The sequence below is a fragment of the Trichomycterus rosablanca genome, chromosome 14 (genome assembly GCF_030014385.1).
Source record: "Trichomycterus rosablanca isolate fTriRos1 chromosome 14, fTriRos1.hap1, whole genome shotgun sequence".
In the NCBI taxonomy this organism is placed as follows: Eukaryota; Metazoa; Chordata; class Actinopteri; order Siluriformes; family Trichomycteridae; genus Trichomycterus; species Trichomycterus rosablanca.
In genome coordinates this window covers 23,790,331-23,809,088 of record NC_086001.1, presented here as the reverse complement: position 1 = coordinate 23,809,088, position 18,758 = coordinate 23,790,331, and the positions used below count along the sequence as shown (strand labels likewise).

Sequence of the window (18,758 nt, the reverse complement as noted above, 5' to 3'; positions counted from 1 at the left end):
TATAAACATTGTATAAAAATCAAGATAGTAATGTGGAAGATGAGTCTGTGCCATCCTGTAGTACCTCAACAAGTGATTGCCCAACGAAGAAAAAGGAAAAGTACATAACTATTGCAGGAAAACGACAGAAGGACCATCTGTCACAGGCAGAAACGTTCTTAGCAGGTAAGAAAAATACACACACGTTTGAACCCCTATATATATATATATATATATATATATATATATATATATATATATATATATATACAGTGTATCACAAAAGTGAGTACACCCCTCACATTTCTGCAAATATTTTATTATATCTTTTCATGGGACAACACTATAGAAATAAAACTTGGATATAACTTAGAGTAGTCAGTGTACAACTTGTATAGCAGTGTAGATTTACTGTCTTCTGAAAACAACTCAACACACAGCCATTAATGTCTAAATGGCTGGCAACATAAGTGAGTACACCCCACAGTGAACATGTCCAAATTGTGCCCAAAGTGTCAATATTTTGTGTGACCACCATTATTATCCAGCACTGCCTTAACCCTCCTGGGCATGGAATTCACCAGAGCTGCACAGGTTGCTACTGGAATCCTCTTCCACTCCTCCATGATGACATCACGGAGCTGGTGGATGTTAGACACCTTGAACTCCTCCACCTTCCACTTGAGGATGCGCCACAGGTGCTCAATTGGGTTTAGTCCATCACCTTTACCTTCAGCTTCCTCAGCAAGGCAGTTGTCATCTTGGAGGTTGTGTTTGGGGTCGTTATCCTGTTGGAAAACTGCCAACAGTTTTCGAAGGGAGGGGATCATGCTCTGTTTCAGAATGTAACAGTACATGTTGGAATTCATGTTTCCCTCAATGAACTGCAGCTCCCCAGTGCCAGCAACACTCATGCAGCCCAAGACCATGATGCTACCACCACCATGCTTGACTGTAGGCAAGATGCAGTTGTCTTGGTACTTCTCACCAGGGCGCCGCCACACATGCTGGACACCATCTGAGCCAAACAAGTTTATCTTGGTCTCGTCAGACCACAGGGCATTCCAGTAATCCCTGTTCTTGGACTGCTTGTCTTCAGCAAATTGTTTGCTGGCTTTCTTGTGCGTCAGCTTCCTTCTGGGATGACGACCATGCAGACCGAGTTGATGCAGTGTGCGGCGTATGGTCTGAGCACTGACAGGCTGACCTCCCACATCTTCAACCTCTGCAGCAATGCTGGCAGCACTCATGTGTCTATTTTTTAAAGCCAATCTCTGGATATGACGCCGAACACGTGGACTCAACTTCTTTGGTCGACCCTGGCGAAGCCTGTTCCGAGTGGAACCTGTCCTGGAAAACCGCTGTATGACCTTGGCCACCATGCTGTAGCTCAGTTTCAGGGTGTTAGCCCTGGGCTATAAGCCCAGGCCATCTTTGTGGAGAGCAACAATTCTATTTCTCACATCCTCAGAGAGTTCTTTGCCATGAGGTGCCATGTTGAATATCCAGTGGCCAGTATGAGAGAATTGTACCCAAAACACCAAATTTAACAGCCCTGCTCCCCATTTACACCTGGGACCTTGACACATGACACCAGGGAGGGACAACGACACATTTGGGCACAATTTGGACATGTTCACTGTGGGGTGTACTCACTTATGTTGCCAGCTATTTAGACATTAATGGCTGTGTGTTGAGTTATTTTCAGAAGACAGTAAATCTACACTGCTATACAAGCTGTACACTGACTACTCTAAGTTATATCCAAGTTTCATGTCTATAGTGTTGTCCCATGAAAAGATATAATGAAATATTTGCAGAAATGTGAGGGGTGTACTCACTTTTGTGATACACTGTACAGTGTATCACACAGCCATTAATGTCTAAATGGCTGGCAACATAAGTGAGTACACCCCACAGTGAACATGTCCAAATTGTGCCCAAAGTGTCAATATTTTGTGTGACCACCATTATTATCCAGCACTGCCTTAACCCTCCTGGGCATGGAATTCACCAGAGCTGCACAGGTTGCTACTGGAATCCTCTTCCACTCCTCCATGATGACATCACGGAGCTGGTGGATGTTAGACACCTTGAACTCCTCCACCTTCCACTTGAGGATGCGCCACAGGTGCTCAATTGGGTTTAGTCCATCACCTTTACCTTCAGCTTCCTCAGCAAGGCAGTTGTCATCTTGGAGGTTGTGTTTGGGGTCGTTATCCTGTTGGAAAAGGGAGTTTTCGAAGGGAGGGGATCATGCTCTGTTTCAGAATGTCACAGGACATGTTGGATTTCATGTTTCCCTCAATGAACTGCAGCTCCCCAGTGCCAGCAACACTCATGCAGCCCAAGACCATGATGCTACCACCACCATGCTTGACTGTAGGCAAGATGCAGTTGTCTTGGTACTTCTCACCAGGGCGCCGCCACACATGCTGGACACCATCTGAGCCAAACAAGTTTATCTTGGTCTCGTCAGACCACAGGGCATTCCAGTAATCCCTGTTCTTGGACTGCTTGTCTTCAGCAAATTGTTTGCTGGCTTTCTTGTGCGTCAGCTTCCTTCTGGGATGACGACCATGCAGACCGAGTTGATGCAGTGTGCGGCGTATGGTCTGAGCACTGACAGGCTGACCTCCCACGTCTTCAACCTCTGCAGCAATGCTGGCAGCACTCATGTGTCTATTTTTTAAAGCCAATCTCTGGATATGACGCCGAACACGTGGACTCAACTTCTTTGGTCGACCCTGGCGAAGCCTGTTCCGAGTGGAACCTGTCCTGGAAAACCGCTGTATGACCTTGGCCACCATGCTGTAGCTCAGTTTCAGGGTGTTAGCCCTGGGCTATAAGCCCAGGCCATCTTTGTGGAGAGCAACAATTCTATTTCTCACATCCTCAGAGAGTTCTTTGCCATGAGGTGCCATGTTGAATATCCAGTGGCCAGTATGAGAGAATTGTACCCAAAACACCAAATTTAACAGCCCTGCTCCCCATTTACACCTGGGACCTTGACACATGACACCAGGGAGGGACAACGACACATTTGGGCACAATTTGGACATGTTCACTGTGGGGTGTACTCACTTATGTTGCCAGCTATTTAGACATTAATGGCTGTGTGTTGAGTTATTTTCAGAAGACAGTAAATCTACACTGCTATACAAGCTGTACACTGACTACTCTAAGTTATATCCAAGTTTCATGTCTATAGTGTTGTCCCATGAAAAGATATAATGAAATATTTGCAGAAATGTGAGGGGTGTACTCACTTTTGTGATACACTGTACAGTGTATCACACAGCCATTAATGTCTAAATGGCTGGCAACATAAGTGAGTACACCCCACAGTGAACATGTCATCAATTGTGCCCAAAGTGTCAATATTTTGTGTGACCACCATTATTATCCAGCACTGCCTTAACCCTCCTGGGCATGGAATTCACCAGAGCTGCACAGGTTGCTACTGGAATCCTCTTCCACTCCTCCATGATGACATCACGGAGCTGGTGGATGTTAGACACCTTGAACTCCTCCACCTTCCACTTGAGGATGCGCCACAGGTGCTCAATTGGGTTTAGTCCATCACCTTTACCTTCAGCTTCCTCAGCAAGGCAGTTGTCATCTTGGAGGTTGTGTTTGGGGTCGTTATCCTGTTGGAAAAGGGAGTTTTCGAAGGGAGGGGATCATGCTCTGTTTCAGAATGTCACAGGACATGTTGGATTTCATGTTTCCCTCAATGAACTGCAGCTCCCCAGTGCCAGCAACACTCATGCAGCCCAAGACCATGATGCTACCACCACCATGCTTGACTGTAGGCAAGATACAGTTGTCTTGGTACTTCTCACCAGGGCGCCGCCACACATGCTGGACACCATCTGAGCCAAACAAGTTTATCTTGGTCTCGTCGGACCACAGGGCATTCCAGTAATCCATGTTCTTGGACTGCTTGTCTTCAGCAAACTGTTTGCGGGCTTTCTTATGCGTCAGCTTCCTTCTGGGATGACGACCATGCAGACCGAGTTGATGCAGTGTGTGGCGTATGGTCTGAGCACTGACAGGCTGACCTCCCACGTGTTCAACCTCTGCAGCAATGCTGGCAGCACTCATGTGTCTATTTTTTAAAGCCAACCTCTGGATATGACGCCGAACACGTGGACTCAACTTCTTTGGTCGACCCTGGCGAAGCCTGTTCCAAGTGGAACCTGTCCTGGAAAACCGCTGTATGACCTTGGCCACCATGCTGTAGCTCAGTTTCAGGGTGTTAGCAATCTTCTTATAGCCCAGGCCATCTTTGTGGAGAGCAACAATTCTATTTCTCACATCCTCAGAGAGTTTTTTGCCATGAGGTGCCATGTTGAATATCCAGTGGCCGGTATGAGAGAATTGTACCCAAAACACCAAATTTAACAGCCCTGCTCCTCATTTACACCTGGGACCTTGACACATGACACCAGGGAGGGACAACGACACATTTGGGCACAATTTGGACATGTTCACTGTGGGGTGTACTCACTTATGTTGCCAGCTATTTAGACATTAATGGCTGTGTGTTGAGTTATTTTCAGAAGACAGTAAATCTACACTGCTATACAAGCTGTACACTGACTACTCTAAGTTATATCCAAGTTTCATGTCTATAGTGTTGTCCCATGAAAAGATATAATGAAATATTTGCAGAAATGTGAGGGGTGTACTCACTTTTGTGATACACTGTATATATTATACATACAGTACAGGCCAAAAGTTTGGACACACCTTCTCATTCAATGCGTTTTCTGTATTTTCATGACTATTTACATTGTAGATTCTCACTGAAGGCATCAAAACTATGAATGAACACATGTGGAGTTATGTACTTAACAAAAAAAGGTGAAATAACTGAAAACATGTTTTATATTCTAGTTTCTTCAAAATAGTCACCCTTTGCTCTTCTTTCCTCCCTCATTCTTGCTTCCTGGACTCTCCTCTCCTCTCTCTCTCACGTCGCCCGCTCTCGCTTTTCCTCTCTCTGGCGCGCCTCTTGCTCTCTCTTCTCCTCTCGTTCTATTCTTTCCCTTTCTCTTCTTTCCTCCCTCTCCTCAGCCTCTCTCCATCTTCTCTCCTCGTTCTCTGCTGCTTCTATCTCCCTCTCATTTTCCCTTTCTTCCATCTCCCTCAGATACAGTGGGGCCAAAAAGTATTTAGTCAGCCACTGATTGTGCAGGTTCTCCTACTTAGAAAGATGAGAGAGGTCTGTAATTTTCATCATAGGTACACTTCAACTATGAAAGACAAAATGAGAAAAAAAATCCAGGAAATCACATTGTAGGATTTTTAAAGAATTTATTTGTAAATTATGGTGGAAAATAAGTATTTGGTCACCCACAAACAAGCAAGATTTCTGGCTCTCACAGACCTGTAACTTCTTCTTTAAGAAGCTCTTCTGTCCTCCACTCGTTACCTGTATTAATGGCACCTGTTTGACCTCGTTATCTGTATAAAAGACACCTGTCCACAGCCTCAAACAGTCAGACTCCAAACTCAACCATGGCCAAGACCAAAGAGCTGTCGAAGGACACCAGGAAGAAAATTGTAGACCTGCACCAGGCTGGGAAGAGTGAATCTACAATAGGCAAGCAGGTTGGTGTGAATAAATCAACTGTAGGAGCAATTGTAAGAAAATGGAAGACATACAAGACCATTGATAATCTCCCTTGGGGTCAAGATCTCATCCCGTGGGGTCAAAATGATCATGAGAACGGTGAGCAAAAATCCCAGAACTACACGGAGGGACCTGATGAATGACCTGCAGAGAGCTGGGACCAAAGTAACAAAGGCTACCATCAGTAACACACTACGCCGAGAGGGACTCAAATCCTGCAGTGCCAGGCGTGTCCCCCTGCTTAAGCCAGTACATGTCCAGGCCCGTCTGAAGTTTGCCAGAGAGCATATGGATGATCCAGAAGAGGATTGGGAGAATATCATGTGGTCAGATAAAACCAAAATGGAACTTTTTGGTAAAAACTCAACTCGTCGTGTTTGGAGGAAGAAGAAGAACCCAAGAACACCATACTGTGAAGCATGGGGGTGGAAACATCATGCTTTGGGGCTGTTTTTCTGCAAAGGGAACAAGACGACTGATCCGTGTTAAGGGAAGAATGAACGGGGCCATGTATTGTGAGATTTTAAGCCAAAACCTCCATCCATCAGTGAGAGCATTGAAGATGGAACGTGGCTGGGTCTTCCAGCATGACAATGATCTCAAACACACCGCTCGGGCAACGAAGGAGTGGCTCCGTAAAAAGCATTTCAAGGTCCTGGAGTGGCCTAGCCAGATGAGGAAATAAGGATCGCTGGGCTAATTGATGGTCTCCCACCTATTGCCTCATCCATATCCGGGTACCATTTCCAGGATGCTGCTGTTGCTTCACCACCCTCTGTACTTACCCCAGTAGGTGGACACTTAAGTTCCTACAAGATTCATAGACACAGTACAAGGACATTAACTTGTATTACAAATCTTTTCTGATATTTTACTGAAGATCTTACCAACAAATGAAGCTTACTTTGTATTTTTGTTTGAGGTTCTCCCACTTCTTCTTCACATAAGTGGGAGTCACCTTCCCCTGCATTTGGTTCTCCAACACAAAGGCTCTACAATATAATGCACATAACAGTTATTAATGTATATAGCATACACTGCTTCAAAAAAAGTTTAGTCATTAAAAGTTTTTAATGCTTTGAAAAAGTTAGCAAAACTTAAATACTAAAACTTGTCTTTATACCACCCTTTGTAATTAATATTATGCATATGAAGTAACACAAATTTTGTTACGTCAAACAAACAGTTACTTACTCAAAACTCCAGTGAAAGAGAGCCTGGTTGGCCACTCTCCACCGGATAAGATTTTTAGTGTCTTCATCAGACCCTGCAATATCAAACATTAGTTTTAAAAGGGATTTCTAATGTGACTGTGTTGCGACATTACAACAATCATGAATATTTAGCCTCAACAACCCCAAAGCCTAAAGATAGTTTGGCCCATCATTAGCATTACAGATAAAATTAAATGAATAATTTATTACAGCAGCTCAATATATATTAATGCAAAGTTTTATAGTAAGCAAGTATTAAAGTATGCAAGTATTCAAATTTGCAAGTATTAAAATACAAAAGTATTAAGTACACATGTAATATTGTACAACATTATGTAGTTAAATACATTGAATAAAAAGTAGTATATCGCTTTTATTGTCCTACCAGAATAACAACGTTTGAAGCCCAGGTCAATAGGACCTGCTAGTTAAAAAAGGATCACTTGTTTGTTAGTTTAAGTCCAAAAGTGGGTGTGGCCCGTACGGGGATCGAACCCGCGACCTTGGCGTTATTAGCACCACGCTCTAACCAACTGAGCTAACCGGCCAGTTAAACTGTTTTCTCTTTAGATCTTTGTACATAATTCTACACTAACCCCCATTCAACCAGCTGCATGGCAGCACAAAAACCATTTGAGATTCTGCACACTTTCAGTGAAGATCTGCAGAAGTGAGCGGCTCCTAAACTGAATTTGGTTGTTATTGCACCAGAAATGCAGCAGTTTCATGTTATTTTAATGATCCGAGATCTCATCGCTTTCTAGTAATTTCTTATGTTCAGACTTTCTTACAGTTTTTAACAACTGTTTACACATATTTTCAAAATTCTGTGTCTATTTTTCAAAACTCTACACACAAAACCCACAATTGCTCACGCAAAATGCAAAATGCCTCAAATCTCCAGCAAAATGACACACAACATTCAAAATGTCATAAACACGCATTCAAAAGCAAGCATTGACCTCACATTGCAAACACTTTTGTCATAATATGACATTTTGGATACATCATGTACACACTGATGTTTAAAACATAAAGCTCTTGTCTTTCATGGGATTCTATGTTTATTTCCATACAAACGTGCAGAGAGAAGGTGGAATATACTCACAACACACAGAAGCAGTATTGAAACCAAAAATATTTATTTTTTCCAAATCATTTGCTGCTCTAAATACAATGTTTGTACAGCACATAAGAAGAAAAAAATCCAACCACCACATGTAGTTGGACAGAAACCAAACATCTATGAAAAAGCTAATTTCAAACAAATAATTTTATTTTTTACCAAAAAATTAATTGTGTGTGTGTGTGTTGAACCTTGAAAAGAGGCAGCGTCAATGTCGCCACATGCCTCCTCTATTGCCTGGAGTAGTGGAATGCGGGCACAGGGACGACGATCATATTGCCAGCGCCATGTGGAGAAAAATTCCTCAATCGCTCTCTTTGCTTCCCTTCTTTGCCCTCGTCCTCTTCCCTGTCCTCTTCCTCCCCTTCCTCTACCTCCAACTCTCCTGGCTCTCTCTGCATTGTCATTCATTGTTCAAAACAGACATCTTGACCTATGTCAATATGTGACCTATGCTAATGATTCTTTGGTGTTCAATAAAGTAATGAGTGTTTGCACATGTGAGGAGTGAGAGTGAAGCACTGGTGATTTAGTGTGGCATTTTGATAGGTTGTGTTTGAAAAAGGAAATCAAGTTACTTCCTGTTTGATTTTTGTGTATTAGGTAGAAAATTGTGTGTGGAGTTTTGCAAAATGTGTTTTAGGAAATTGAAAACTGAGTCAGACACTGAGCATTAGTGTATGGTTTTGCAGATTTGGTGTGGGGTTATGGTGTTTGAAGGACATGTTTAGAAAGTTGTGTGACAAGCAAATATTTAGTGTGTAAGCAGTTGAAAAAACTGTAATACACATCTAAGAGGTTTTGTGGGTTCTTATATGTGTGAACTATCTAAACTATACTGTATTGTGGTACATTCATTCAGCCTACAGCAGTTTATCTCTGCTCATTCAGCCTACAGCAGTTTAGACCCGCCCACTTAACCACCAATTTGCCTCCACAGTGAGAGATTTGATTTTTTTGTGTGTACCGTCCAATGAAACAGCTGTGCTGTTGATTGTGCACCTGTCTCTCTGGTGCAATCGGTTAGCGCGTTCGGCTGTTAACTGAAAGGTTGATGGTTTGAGCCCACCCAGGGATGTGTGCCTTTTACTGCACAACCATGTCTGATGATCAAACGATTAAACCTCAGTGTATATTATCTGGAAACAGATGCTCTTCATATAGAAATATGCTTTACATTTGCTTGATGGTAATAACTCTTAGTGAAGTCTTAATGACAATAACAATTAAAACATCGTTTTTAGTTCAATTGGGGAAAATATTAACAGTAGCTGAACTTCCTAAAACCCAGAATCTACACATACAAATCCTACATTCATTCCACAAAGTTTACAACATGATTTAATGAGTGAAAACTTGATGTTTGGAGCTCCTTTGGTGTGCAGGCTGGTACTGTGTATCAGCACTACTTACTGTGTGCAGGACCTGAGTCGTATCTGCTCCAGTCGCTGGTTCGTGGCATTAAGCTCAGTCAGGAACTTTAAGAAATATATAGTTTAGATAGTTCACACATATAAGAACCCACAAAACCTCTTAGATGTGTATTAAGAAAGTCTGTTTCAGATGCTTGAATGGAGTTAGTGTAGAATTATGTACAAAGATCTAAAGAAAATACAGATGAACTGGCTGGTTAGCTCAGTTGGTTAGAGTGTGGTGCTAATAACACAAAGGTCGCAGGTTAGATCCCCGTACGGGCCACACCCACCTTTGGACTTAATAATTAACAAGCAACTGAGCCTTCTCAGTTTTCCAACAGTGGAACGTTTTGTTGTGATTTTGATACCTGGGTGGTGTTACGACGAATCTTTTTGTCGAGAAGCCTTGAAGAAGCAGTCGGAGAATCCAGAAAGTACTCTTCAAAAACACTTTATTAAGTGTAAGAAATGATCTGTGAATATATGTCAGAGCTAAGCCGATCGGCGCTCCTTTTCTCCTGCAATCCAGATGATCGCCAGCCAAAAAAAAGAAGTCCCGTGCGTCTGAGCGCGCGGTTTTTTAAACTAAGCTAGGCTCCTCCTCCTTCACTGCTGGTGGAGCCAATGAAATGTGCTAAAAAAGCCCAGGGCTCCGCCCCTCCCCCCCCATGGCAGACATCTGGAGGGTCCCTAACGAGGGATCATGGTAGGCGCCATTTTGAGTGCACCTACCAGACAAAGAGCCACGTGGGGAAATGCCGTACAACTTCTCACATTGAATTTATGTTTAATAATGATGTTATGTTCCAAAAATCCTAACAGTGGCAATGTTTAACTAAAATTACTTTTATTTAGTGTTTAACACTTCTAAATTACCTCAGTTTTGTCAACTAATTTCAGTCAATTATATCAATCACATAAGTTTAAATAACTTGAGATGTAAAAGTAAAGTCTGAAGTTGTGTATTTTGACTTTATTTAATCAGCAAATGGCGAATCATTACGTTTAGTTCTTGTGGTGTCAGTGATCTGAGTTTAAATCTCGGTGGAACCTGGTTTTATTTAGGTAAAAACACTGTTATCAATGCTGAGTAGAGAATAGTGTTCCACATGTGACTGCTCTATACCAAATTGTAACACCAAAAGGCAAATCATTTTTACAGCGTCATCTACCGGCCAACTGGGTCCTAAACTTAACTCAGTGCAGTTTTCCAACAGTGGAATAGTTTATTATTTTGATACTTGGGTGGCAATGTTTAACTAAAATTACTTTTATTTACTGCCTAAAACTTCTAAATTACCTCAGAATTATATCAATCACGTAAGTTTAAAAAATCTGAGATGTAAAAGTAAAGTCTGAAGTTGTGTGTGTGTGTGTATTTTTCTTTTTTGCTTTATTTACTCAGCAAATGATGAATCTTTACGCCATTTAGTTTTGCAGTGAGATGGTTCCATGGTGTTAATGGTTAGCACTCTGGAATCCAGCGGTCCGAGTTCAAATCTCAGTGGGATCTGAGATGTTAAAGTCTGAAGTTGTGTGTGTGTGTGTGTGTTTCTCTTTTTGGCTTTATTTACTCAGCAAATGGCAAGTTTCAAGTTTAGAAACATTAGCAGTTTCAGTTTCAGGATGGTAGCGTTCAGCGCATGTGCAGTACAACAGAGCGCTTGTGGGGTGTAGACCGCGATTACTTGTGCTAGTTGTGTCAACCAAGCAGATCACCATTCAGGAAGGTATATCAGTGCCAAAATACGAGCCAGTTTGTTCAGTAAAACTTTATAAGCCAACAGCAGCTAATAAATTTAAGAGTCACCTTAGATTACATGTTAACTTCTATCTATCCATCCAGCTTAAATACCATAAACACTACGTACAAAACATGTGGAGCTATTCTTACTACAGTAAAACACACTGAACTGACTTTTAAAGTGAAGTTTAAAATGTTGTACAGAGATCGTTCCCATCTAGTGGTACTAGATAAATTACAGCTTGTTGCTTGGGTACAGATTTGTGACATTGTTATTAAATTGTTGTTGTGTTTGTTGATATTTTTTAACTGTTCATGTTTTTAAATGTAAAACCATAAACAGCACCGTCTATAAATAAATGAATCACCTTGTGCTTCCAACTGAGATTTTTGTTTACATGAACAATGTCTGAAATTTGATGAGCTTGATTAGTTTGTAATATTTAAGATGATGAATGAACCTAAACACTTGCTTTTAAATTTTAAGTTTTTATTTATTTATTTTAGTTTCAATACAACGTGACACTGGCAAGATAAAGAAAGCAAAAATGTGTCCCAAGTGTTTTTGTAACATGTTGTAGACCTGCAATGGCGTTGCAATAAAATGTGTTATTTGGCAACCAGCACTGTGTAAATTTTGGACAGAACACATGATGGGTTATTTTAACTTGTTGGGTTGTGCAGTTTAACCATTGTGCTGGATTAAATACATTTAAGAAAATACAGCATTAAAGCTTAATCTCATTAAAATACACTACAATTTAACACTATAATACAATACAGCGACAGTAAGTCTGTGTCTGTTTCTGTTACTTATTCTGAATTGTGTTTGTTTGTAAAGTGTGAATTAGTTCTTAATCTGGTCGTGATGTTAGTGAATTTAACCTACATCTCTCTGATGGTCTGACCGATGAGCTGTCCATTCTGCCCTGCTGCTTAAGCCTGGCTAGCTCAGTCGGTAGAGCATGAGACTCTTAATCTCAGGGTCGTGGGTTCGAGCCCCACATTGGGCGAGTGTTTTCATTTAACATCTACGGAAACCAAAAGGACGTTCTTCCACTTTGTGCAGTCGGTCTCCAGTGACTTATCAGGTGGATGTTTGTGCTTGTGCTTGTCCTTGGCGTTACTAGCACCACACTCTAACCAACTAAGCTAACCAGCCAGCTCAGCTATTTTTTGTAGATCTTTGTACATAATTCTACACTAAACTTTAATTCAATTTAAATTTTTTAGCAGGAGAAATAACTCGAGCATGAACAAATTGAGACGTGTCCTGAGGCAGCTGAGGTAAACGGTACAGACTTCTCTATACTACCTGATTACAGTTTTACCTCACTCACTTTAAATTACTTCATTTTCTTTATTCTTTCACACTATTGTAAATTGTTCCACACTAACACACCACCACCATGTCAGTGTCACTGCAGTGCTGAGAATGATCCACCACCTAAATAATACTTGCTTTGTTTTTTAATGTGACCATTGACCAGGTGGACTACAGTCAGTAATTGTAGAACTAAATAGACCACACTGATCATTCATAACAATAAAACCACCTCCTTGTTTCTATACACTCACTGTCCACTGTGTAGTGTTAACTGAACAGAGATCAGAACACAGTGGTGTAGTGTGAACTTGGTATTAGTGGTTAAGGTACTGAGCTAGCAATCAAAAGGTTGCAGGTTCAAGCCACACCATTGGTGGATTGTCTCTGTTGGGTCCCTGAGTGAGGCCCTTAACTCTCAATTACTAGAACTGTGGTAAGTGTAAGTATAAAATAGGAGCAGTAAATTGGTTCCTTTGCCATGTAGAGCCTCTTTTCCTCAAATATCTGGACACCTTTACTTCCTCTGTATTGTGTCCACATTCCAGTTCCCAGTTTGTTCCCACATCTCACAACTCAGATTCCCTCAAAATAAAGAGCAGCATGGAGAGCAACTGTAACTGTAATCTTCTATAAACCTTCCACTCTTATTCTGCCTCCGTCCCAACTTTTTATAGCAATCAGTGAAATAATTGGAAATCTTTTCTTTTAGAGAATAAAGACGCCAGAGAATGAATGAATCACAGTTCCTTCTTTTTTTATTAAATTTTTACAGAACATCAGCTTTTTACACATCTGGATCTGGTCCACAAAGTCATATGGGCGTTGTCCTGATGTAAAGACGTTGTCCTAATGGCAGCGCGTCTATCAGAAATCCAATACACGCTTCCACATCGGTAGTATCTTCACACGTCTCCCATGTCTTGGGTCCTGACGCACCTCCACAGGTACACAAACTGTGAACACACATGAAAAACACGTCAACCACCAGACATGCATCCCTGACAGTTAAATAAAGGTTCTAATCAAGGTTGGCCTTTAGATATCCTCTGTTTCCAGCCTTTCATGAAACCGTCGGAGGCTGCGCCATAAAAGCGTCTCCAGTGCAGCAGCCAGGGCTTCAGGTTCTGCGTACAAAGACTCGTCCAGAGTGAAGATTTCATCCAGGAAGCTCAGCATCTCAGTCTGAGAGAGAGAAAAGAATAAATAACAGATTACTAGCAGACAGTTTTTTTCGAGATCATTTGTGGTGTAAAGAACACGCACCTGAAGATGGAATAAATAACGCTCCGTGTACTGCCGTTCAGTCCTTCTGGGCGTAACACATGAATAGATGAGAGCAATCAGCCGGTCCAGAAAGAGCCTTCGTCTCTGGTACTGCGTCAACTAAACAATGTAAGAAAAGCCACATACAGTGTATCACAAAAGTGAGTACACCCCTCACATTTCTGCAAATATTTCATTATATCTTTTCATGGGACAACACTATAGACATGAAACTTGGATATAACTTAGAGTAGTCAGTGTACAGCTTGTATAGCAGTGTAGATTTACTGTCTTCTGAAAATAACTCAACACACAGCCATTAATGTCTAAATAGCTGGCAACATAAGTGAGTACACCCCACAGTGAACACGTCCAAATTGTGCCCAAATGTGTTGTTGTCCCTCCCTGGTGTCATGTGTCAAGGTCCCAGGTGTAAATGGGGAGCAGGGCTGTTAAATTTGGTGTTTTGGGTACAATTTTCTCATACTGGCCACTGGATATTCAACATGGCACCTCATGGCAAAGAACTCTCTGAGGATGTGAGAAATAGAATTGTTGCTCTCCACAAAGATGGCCTGGGCTATAAGAAGATTGCTAACACCCTGAAACTGAGCTACAGCATGGTGGCCAAGGTCATACAGCGGTTTTCCAGGACAGGTTCCACTCAGAACAGGCTTCGCCAGAGTCGACCAAAGAAGTTGAGTCCACGTGTTCGGCGTCAAATCCGGAGGTTGGCTTTAAAAAATAGACACATGAGTGCTGCCAGCATTGCTGCAGAGGTTGAAGACGTGGGAGGTCAGCCTGTCAGTGCTCAGACCATACGCCGCACACTGCATCAACTCGGTCTGCATGGTCGTCATCCCAGAAGGAAGCTGACGCACAAGAAAGCCAGCAAACAGTTTGCTGAAGACAAGCAGTCCAAGAACATGGATTACTGGAATGCCCTGTGGTCTGACGAGACCAAGATAAACTTGTTTGGCTCAGATGGTGTCCAGCATGTGTGGCGGCGCCCTGGTGAGAAGTACCAAGAAACCGGATCTTGCCTACAGTCAAGCATGGTGGTGGTAGCATCATGGTCTTGGGCTGCATGAGTGTTGCTGGCACTGGGGAGCTGCAGTTCATTGAGGGAAACATGAATTCCAACATGTACTGTGACATTCTGAAACAGAGCATGATCCCCTCCCTTCGAAAACTGGGCCTCATGGCAGTTTTCCAACAGGATAACGACCCCAAACACAACCTCCAAGATGACAACTGCCTTGCTGAGGAAGCTGAAGGTAAAGGTGATGGACTAAACCCAATTGAGCACCTGTGGCGCATCCTCAAGTGGAAGGTGGAGGAGTTCAAGGTGTCTAACATCCACCAGCTCCGTGATGTCATCATGGAGGAGTGGAAGAGGATTCCAGTAGCAACCTGTGCAGCTCTGGTGAACTCCATGCCCAGGAGGGTTAAGGCAGTGCTGGATAATAATGGTGGTCACACAAAATATTGACACTTTGGGCACAATTTGGACATGTTCACTGTGGGGTGTACTCACTTATGTTGCCAGCCATTTAGACATTAATGGCTGTGTGTTGAGTTATTTTCAGAAGACAGTAAATCTACACTGCTATACAAGTTGTACACTGACTACTCTAAGTTATATCCAAGTTTTATTTCTATAGTGTTGTCCCATGAAAAGATATAATAAAATATTTGCAGACATGTGAGGGGTGTACTCACTTTTGTGATACACTGTAGGTGTGTTTAACTACACTTGTAGTGCAGAACGGATTAATTCTAGACTCTATAGTGCACAGACTCTCTTACTGAAATGATCTGATGCACCCTCGCTCTTCCCAGAATTCCCAGCAGCATCAGTTCAAAGACGATGTCCATAAAGTTGACATGTTGGATCTGTGAGTAGAAGAAAAGTAGATTGTCTATTAGAATGGTAGGACTGTGGTTCTGACTGATGGCGTAGTCGCTATGGGTAACCGCATGGGTGGCATCCGGCAGTCGACACATATAGTAGTAAATATAGTGCCAGGTTCAGACTGAGTCAAACTCACCCCGATATTTGATACGTGTTTTTCTGTCATGTTACCCTCTTTTTTGCAGCCGCCAGTACGGGTGTAAAGATCTACACCGTCTGGACCTAGTCTTCGGGTTACTCATGGAACCACCCATGCAGGAGGATCTGCCCGAGGGTGAGGCGCTTGCTGGGCTTCTTCTTGAGGCATTGTTCGGTCAGATGGCAGCAGGCTGGCGAGTGCGACAATGCAGATTCAAATTATACGGTGTTTAGATCTGAAGAAGATACACTGATCAGGCATAACATTATGACCACCTTCCTGATAATGTGGCCTCCATGGACTTGTTTGTCCAGCACATCTCACGGACGCTCGGTTGAATCGAGATCTGGAGAATCCATGGAAGGATGGATGTGGTCCTCAAATGCTTAGGTAGGAGCTACGTGTCAGAGTGACCCAACCCAAAGTTTCCCCGCAGAATGTTGGCAGAACTTCTTCCCATAGTGCATCCTGATGCCATGTGTTCCCCCAGGTAAGCGACGTGGACAGGGGTCACCATGGGCATCCTGACTGGTCTGCTGCTACCTTTGAGCTACAGGAGCTCTTCTGCCGGATCGGGGGCCACAGATGCATCAGCGAGCCTTGGCTGCCCATGACCCTGTCACTGGTTTACCACTCTACCCTCCCTGGACCACCCCACAAGAGCTGCAGATTTGGAGATGCTCTGACCCAGTCATCTATCCATCACGATTCACTCCTTGAGTCACTTCACCTGTAAGTGGTCATAATGTTATGCCTGGTCAGCGTATGTGCAGGTCTTAATGTATATATTTCCTTACCATGAGACACACCAGGTTTGTACACTAGCTGTCCTTTGGTGATCTCCTTCTTAGACCGAAATGGCAGGCGTCCACAAACCAAGAAAAACAGCAGTACGCCCAGACTCCAGACTGTCGCAGGGCAGCCATAGTACTTCTTCTTGGTTATCCACTCGGGTGGTGAGTATACCCACGTGCCTACATGAACAAAGAAGACAAACTCGTACCCAAAGTCCAAACCAAAGTACCCACCCCCCCGTTGGTGCACAGTTACCTGAATACGTGTAGTACGGAGTATCCTTCAACAGGTCGCCGCATCCGAAGTCGATCAGCTTCACCTCCAGCGTCTCTGTGTTCAGAAGGATGTTCTGGAGCTTAATGTCCCTGTGCAGGACCCCGCGGTCGCGGCAGTGGAGCACCGCCAGGACAACCCGCCGCATAACGTGCCGGGCGAATGGCATCCTCAGCCTGCCCTTCTCGAGCATCAGCTGGTAGAGGTCTACGCAGGGGACGGGGCGCTCCAGAATCAGGACGCAGCGCTCGGGCGTGTCGAACCACTCCAGGAGCTTCAGCACGTACGGGCTGATGGGTGGCCTGGACACCATGCGCATCAGGGCCACCTCGACGGGGAGCAACTCTGTCTCGCCGGGCTGATAGTAGAAGAGACAAGGTCAAATGATTTAATGTGTATCCAGTCTATACGGTATTTACTTCATCTGAAAGGTAAAGTCACTTACAATCCTGGTAAATCTGAGGTGCTCATCCTTCACCACGTATTTGATGGCAACCTAAACACAGAAGTAAACGATCATTAGTAGATTTTTAATACAAGGGTTGGGAGAGACTCGATAAGGTCCGGGTAGGTCTCCACGGGTGTCTGGAGCCGTGCTGACTGCACTTGCTCGAGGCGCTCCACAGGGTTCAAGTCTGGGAAGCCAGATCACAAAACAAGACCTTCTTCAGGAGTAACTCGGACCGCCGACACGTGGACTCCACGAGACATCCGAAAGCATCCTGTGGTATCCGGTATCACCAGGGACTCAGACCTTCTTAGTGTGCATCCCGGGTTTGTCTCAATAATGTCCCGGTAGGTTGTAGGGAGGATCCTGGGGAGGATCCATAGATTGGGAACAAAGGGAATTCAGGGGGCCAGGGTGTTACTCGGAAGTCTCCGTGAACCTATAAGGTCCTGGAAGGTCATCACAGGTATCTGGAGCCATAGGAGGACCCAGGGGAGGATCAACACAACAAACTGACACTTACCTGGTTCCCGTCCACCTTACGGACGCCTTCGTAGACCGAACCACAGCCTCCCTTTCCCAGCAGCTCTCCAACGGTGTATCGGCTCTCAAAGCTGTCCGGGTTCGTGTCAGTCGTCTTCTCCTCTTCACGTCCTCCATCGGCGGTTTGTCCTTTAGCGGTTTCTCCTTCACCGTGTTCTCTTTCAGTGGGTTCTCCTTCAGCGGGTTGTCCTTTAGCAGTTTCTTCTTCAGCGGGGTCTCCTTCCGTGGGTTCTCCTTTAGCAGTTTCTTCTTTAGCGGGTTCTCCTTCAGTGGGTTGTCCTTTAGCAGTTTCTTCTTTAGCGGGGTCTCCTTCAGTGGGTTCTCCTTTAGCAGTTTCTTCTTTAGCTGGGTCTCCTTCAGTGGGTTCTCCTTTAGTGGTTTCTCCTTTATCAGTTTCTCCTTTACCGGGGTCTCCTTCAGTGGGTTCTTCTTCAGCATCTTTAACCCAAGTATCACCAATGATGCTTCATGTGTCATGTGGACCAAAAATAAGGGTCCAAATAAAGGTTCGGCGTACTCACCCTTGTTATTGGGAGCATCACAGACGATTTCTCTAGAACTGATCCCACCTACGAACCCCAAGGGTTAAATATATAGTCACTAGAGTTCAATAGTGTCGGACTTGAATGTGGAGGTGTTAAGGTTACCTGGAGCTTCAGAAGACGCCCGCGGTTCCTGTGAGTCCTCCAACTGAATCTCCCTGTCCAATAACGTCTCACTGGAGTCTGATTTCGAATCGTCCTCGTACCCCTTCTGATTCAGACACATTAAACTGGTGTTACAGAGACGGGAACCGAACCCCTCCCCTCCCGGAGTATAGTGGTGATGATAATTCACCTCGCTCTCGACTGTTCCTTCTTCTCTCTCAGTCAGGTTCTGAATGGCGCTGATCCACGCCCGTCTACCTGCCTCACAGTCGGCCTGGAACGTACAGCT

At 43.7% G+C, this 18,758-nt stretch overlaps 1 protein-coding gene, 2 non-coding genes and 1 pseudogene across 3 annotated transcripts; 1 reads left to right on the top strand and 3 right to left on the bottom strand.

Moving 5' to 3' along the window:
- LOC134326224 (zinc finger protein 585A-like) overlaps positions 1 to 18,758 on the bottom strand; it is a 60,151-nt pseudogene that overhangs the window by 18,704 nt on the left and 22,689 nt on the right.
- Positions 7,309 to 7,382, bottom strand: trnai-aau (transfer RNA isoleucine (anticodon AAU)). Its single transcript has one exon. It is a non-coding gene; the product is annotated as a tRNA-Ile (tRNA).
- trnak-cuu (transfer RNA lysine (anticodon CUU)) lies at positions 12,060 to 12,132 on the top strand. The gene has a single exon. It is a non-coding gene; the product is annotated as a tRNA-Lys (tRNA).
- Positions 13,184 to 18,523, bottom strand: LOC134327019 (serine/threonine-protein kinase pim-1-like). Its single transcript, XM_063009106.1, has 11 exons — positions 18,470 to 18,523; positions 18,344 to 18,391; positions 17,803 to 18,260; positions 17,516 to 17,645; positions 17,277 to 17,327; positions 16,814 to 17,189; positions 16,561 to 16,737; positions 15,761 to 15,953; positions 15,432 to 15,605; positions 13,710 to 13,829; positions 13,184 to 13,628 (listed from the first exon to the last, which is right to left on the bottom strand). Exons 2-8 carry the CDS (start codon positions 18,359 to 18,361, stop codon positions 15,859 to 15,861), a joined length of 1,305 nt encoding a protein of 434 aa, XP_062865176.1. The 5' UTR covers positions 18,362 to 18,391; positions 18,470 to 18,523; the 3' UTR covers positions 13,184 to 13,628; positions 13,710 to 13,829; positions 15,432 to 15,605; positions 15,761 to 15,858.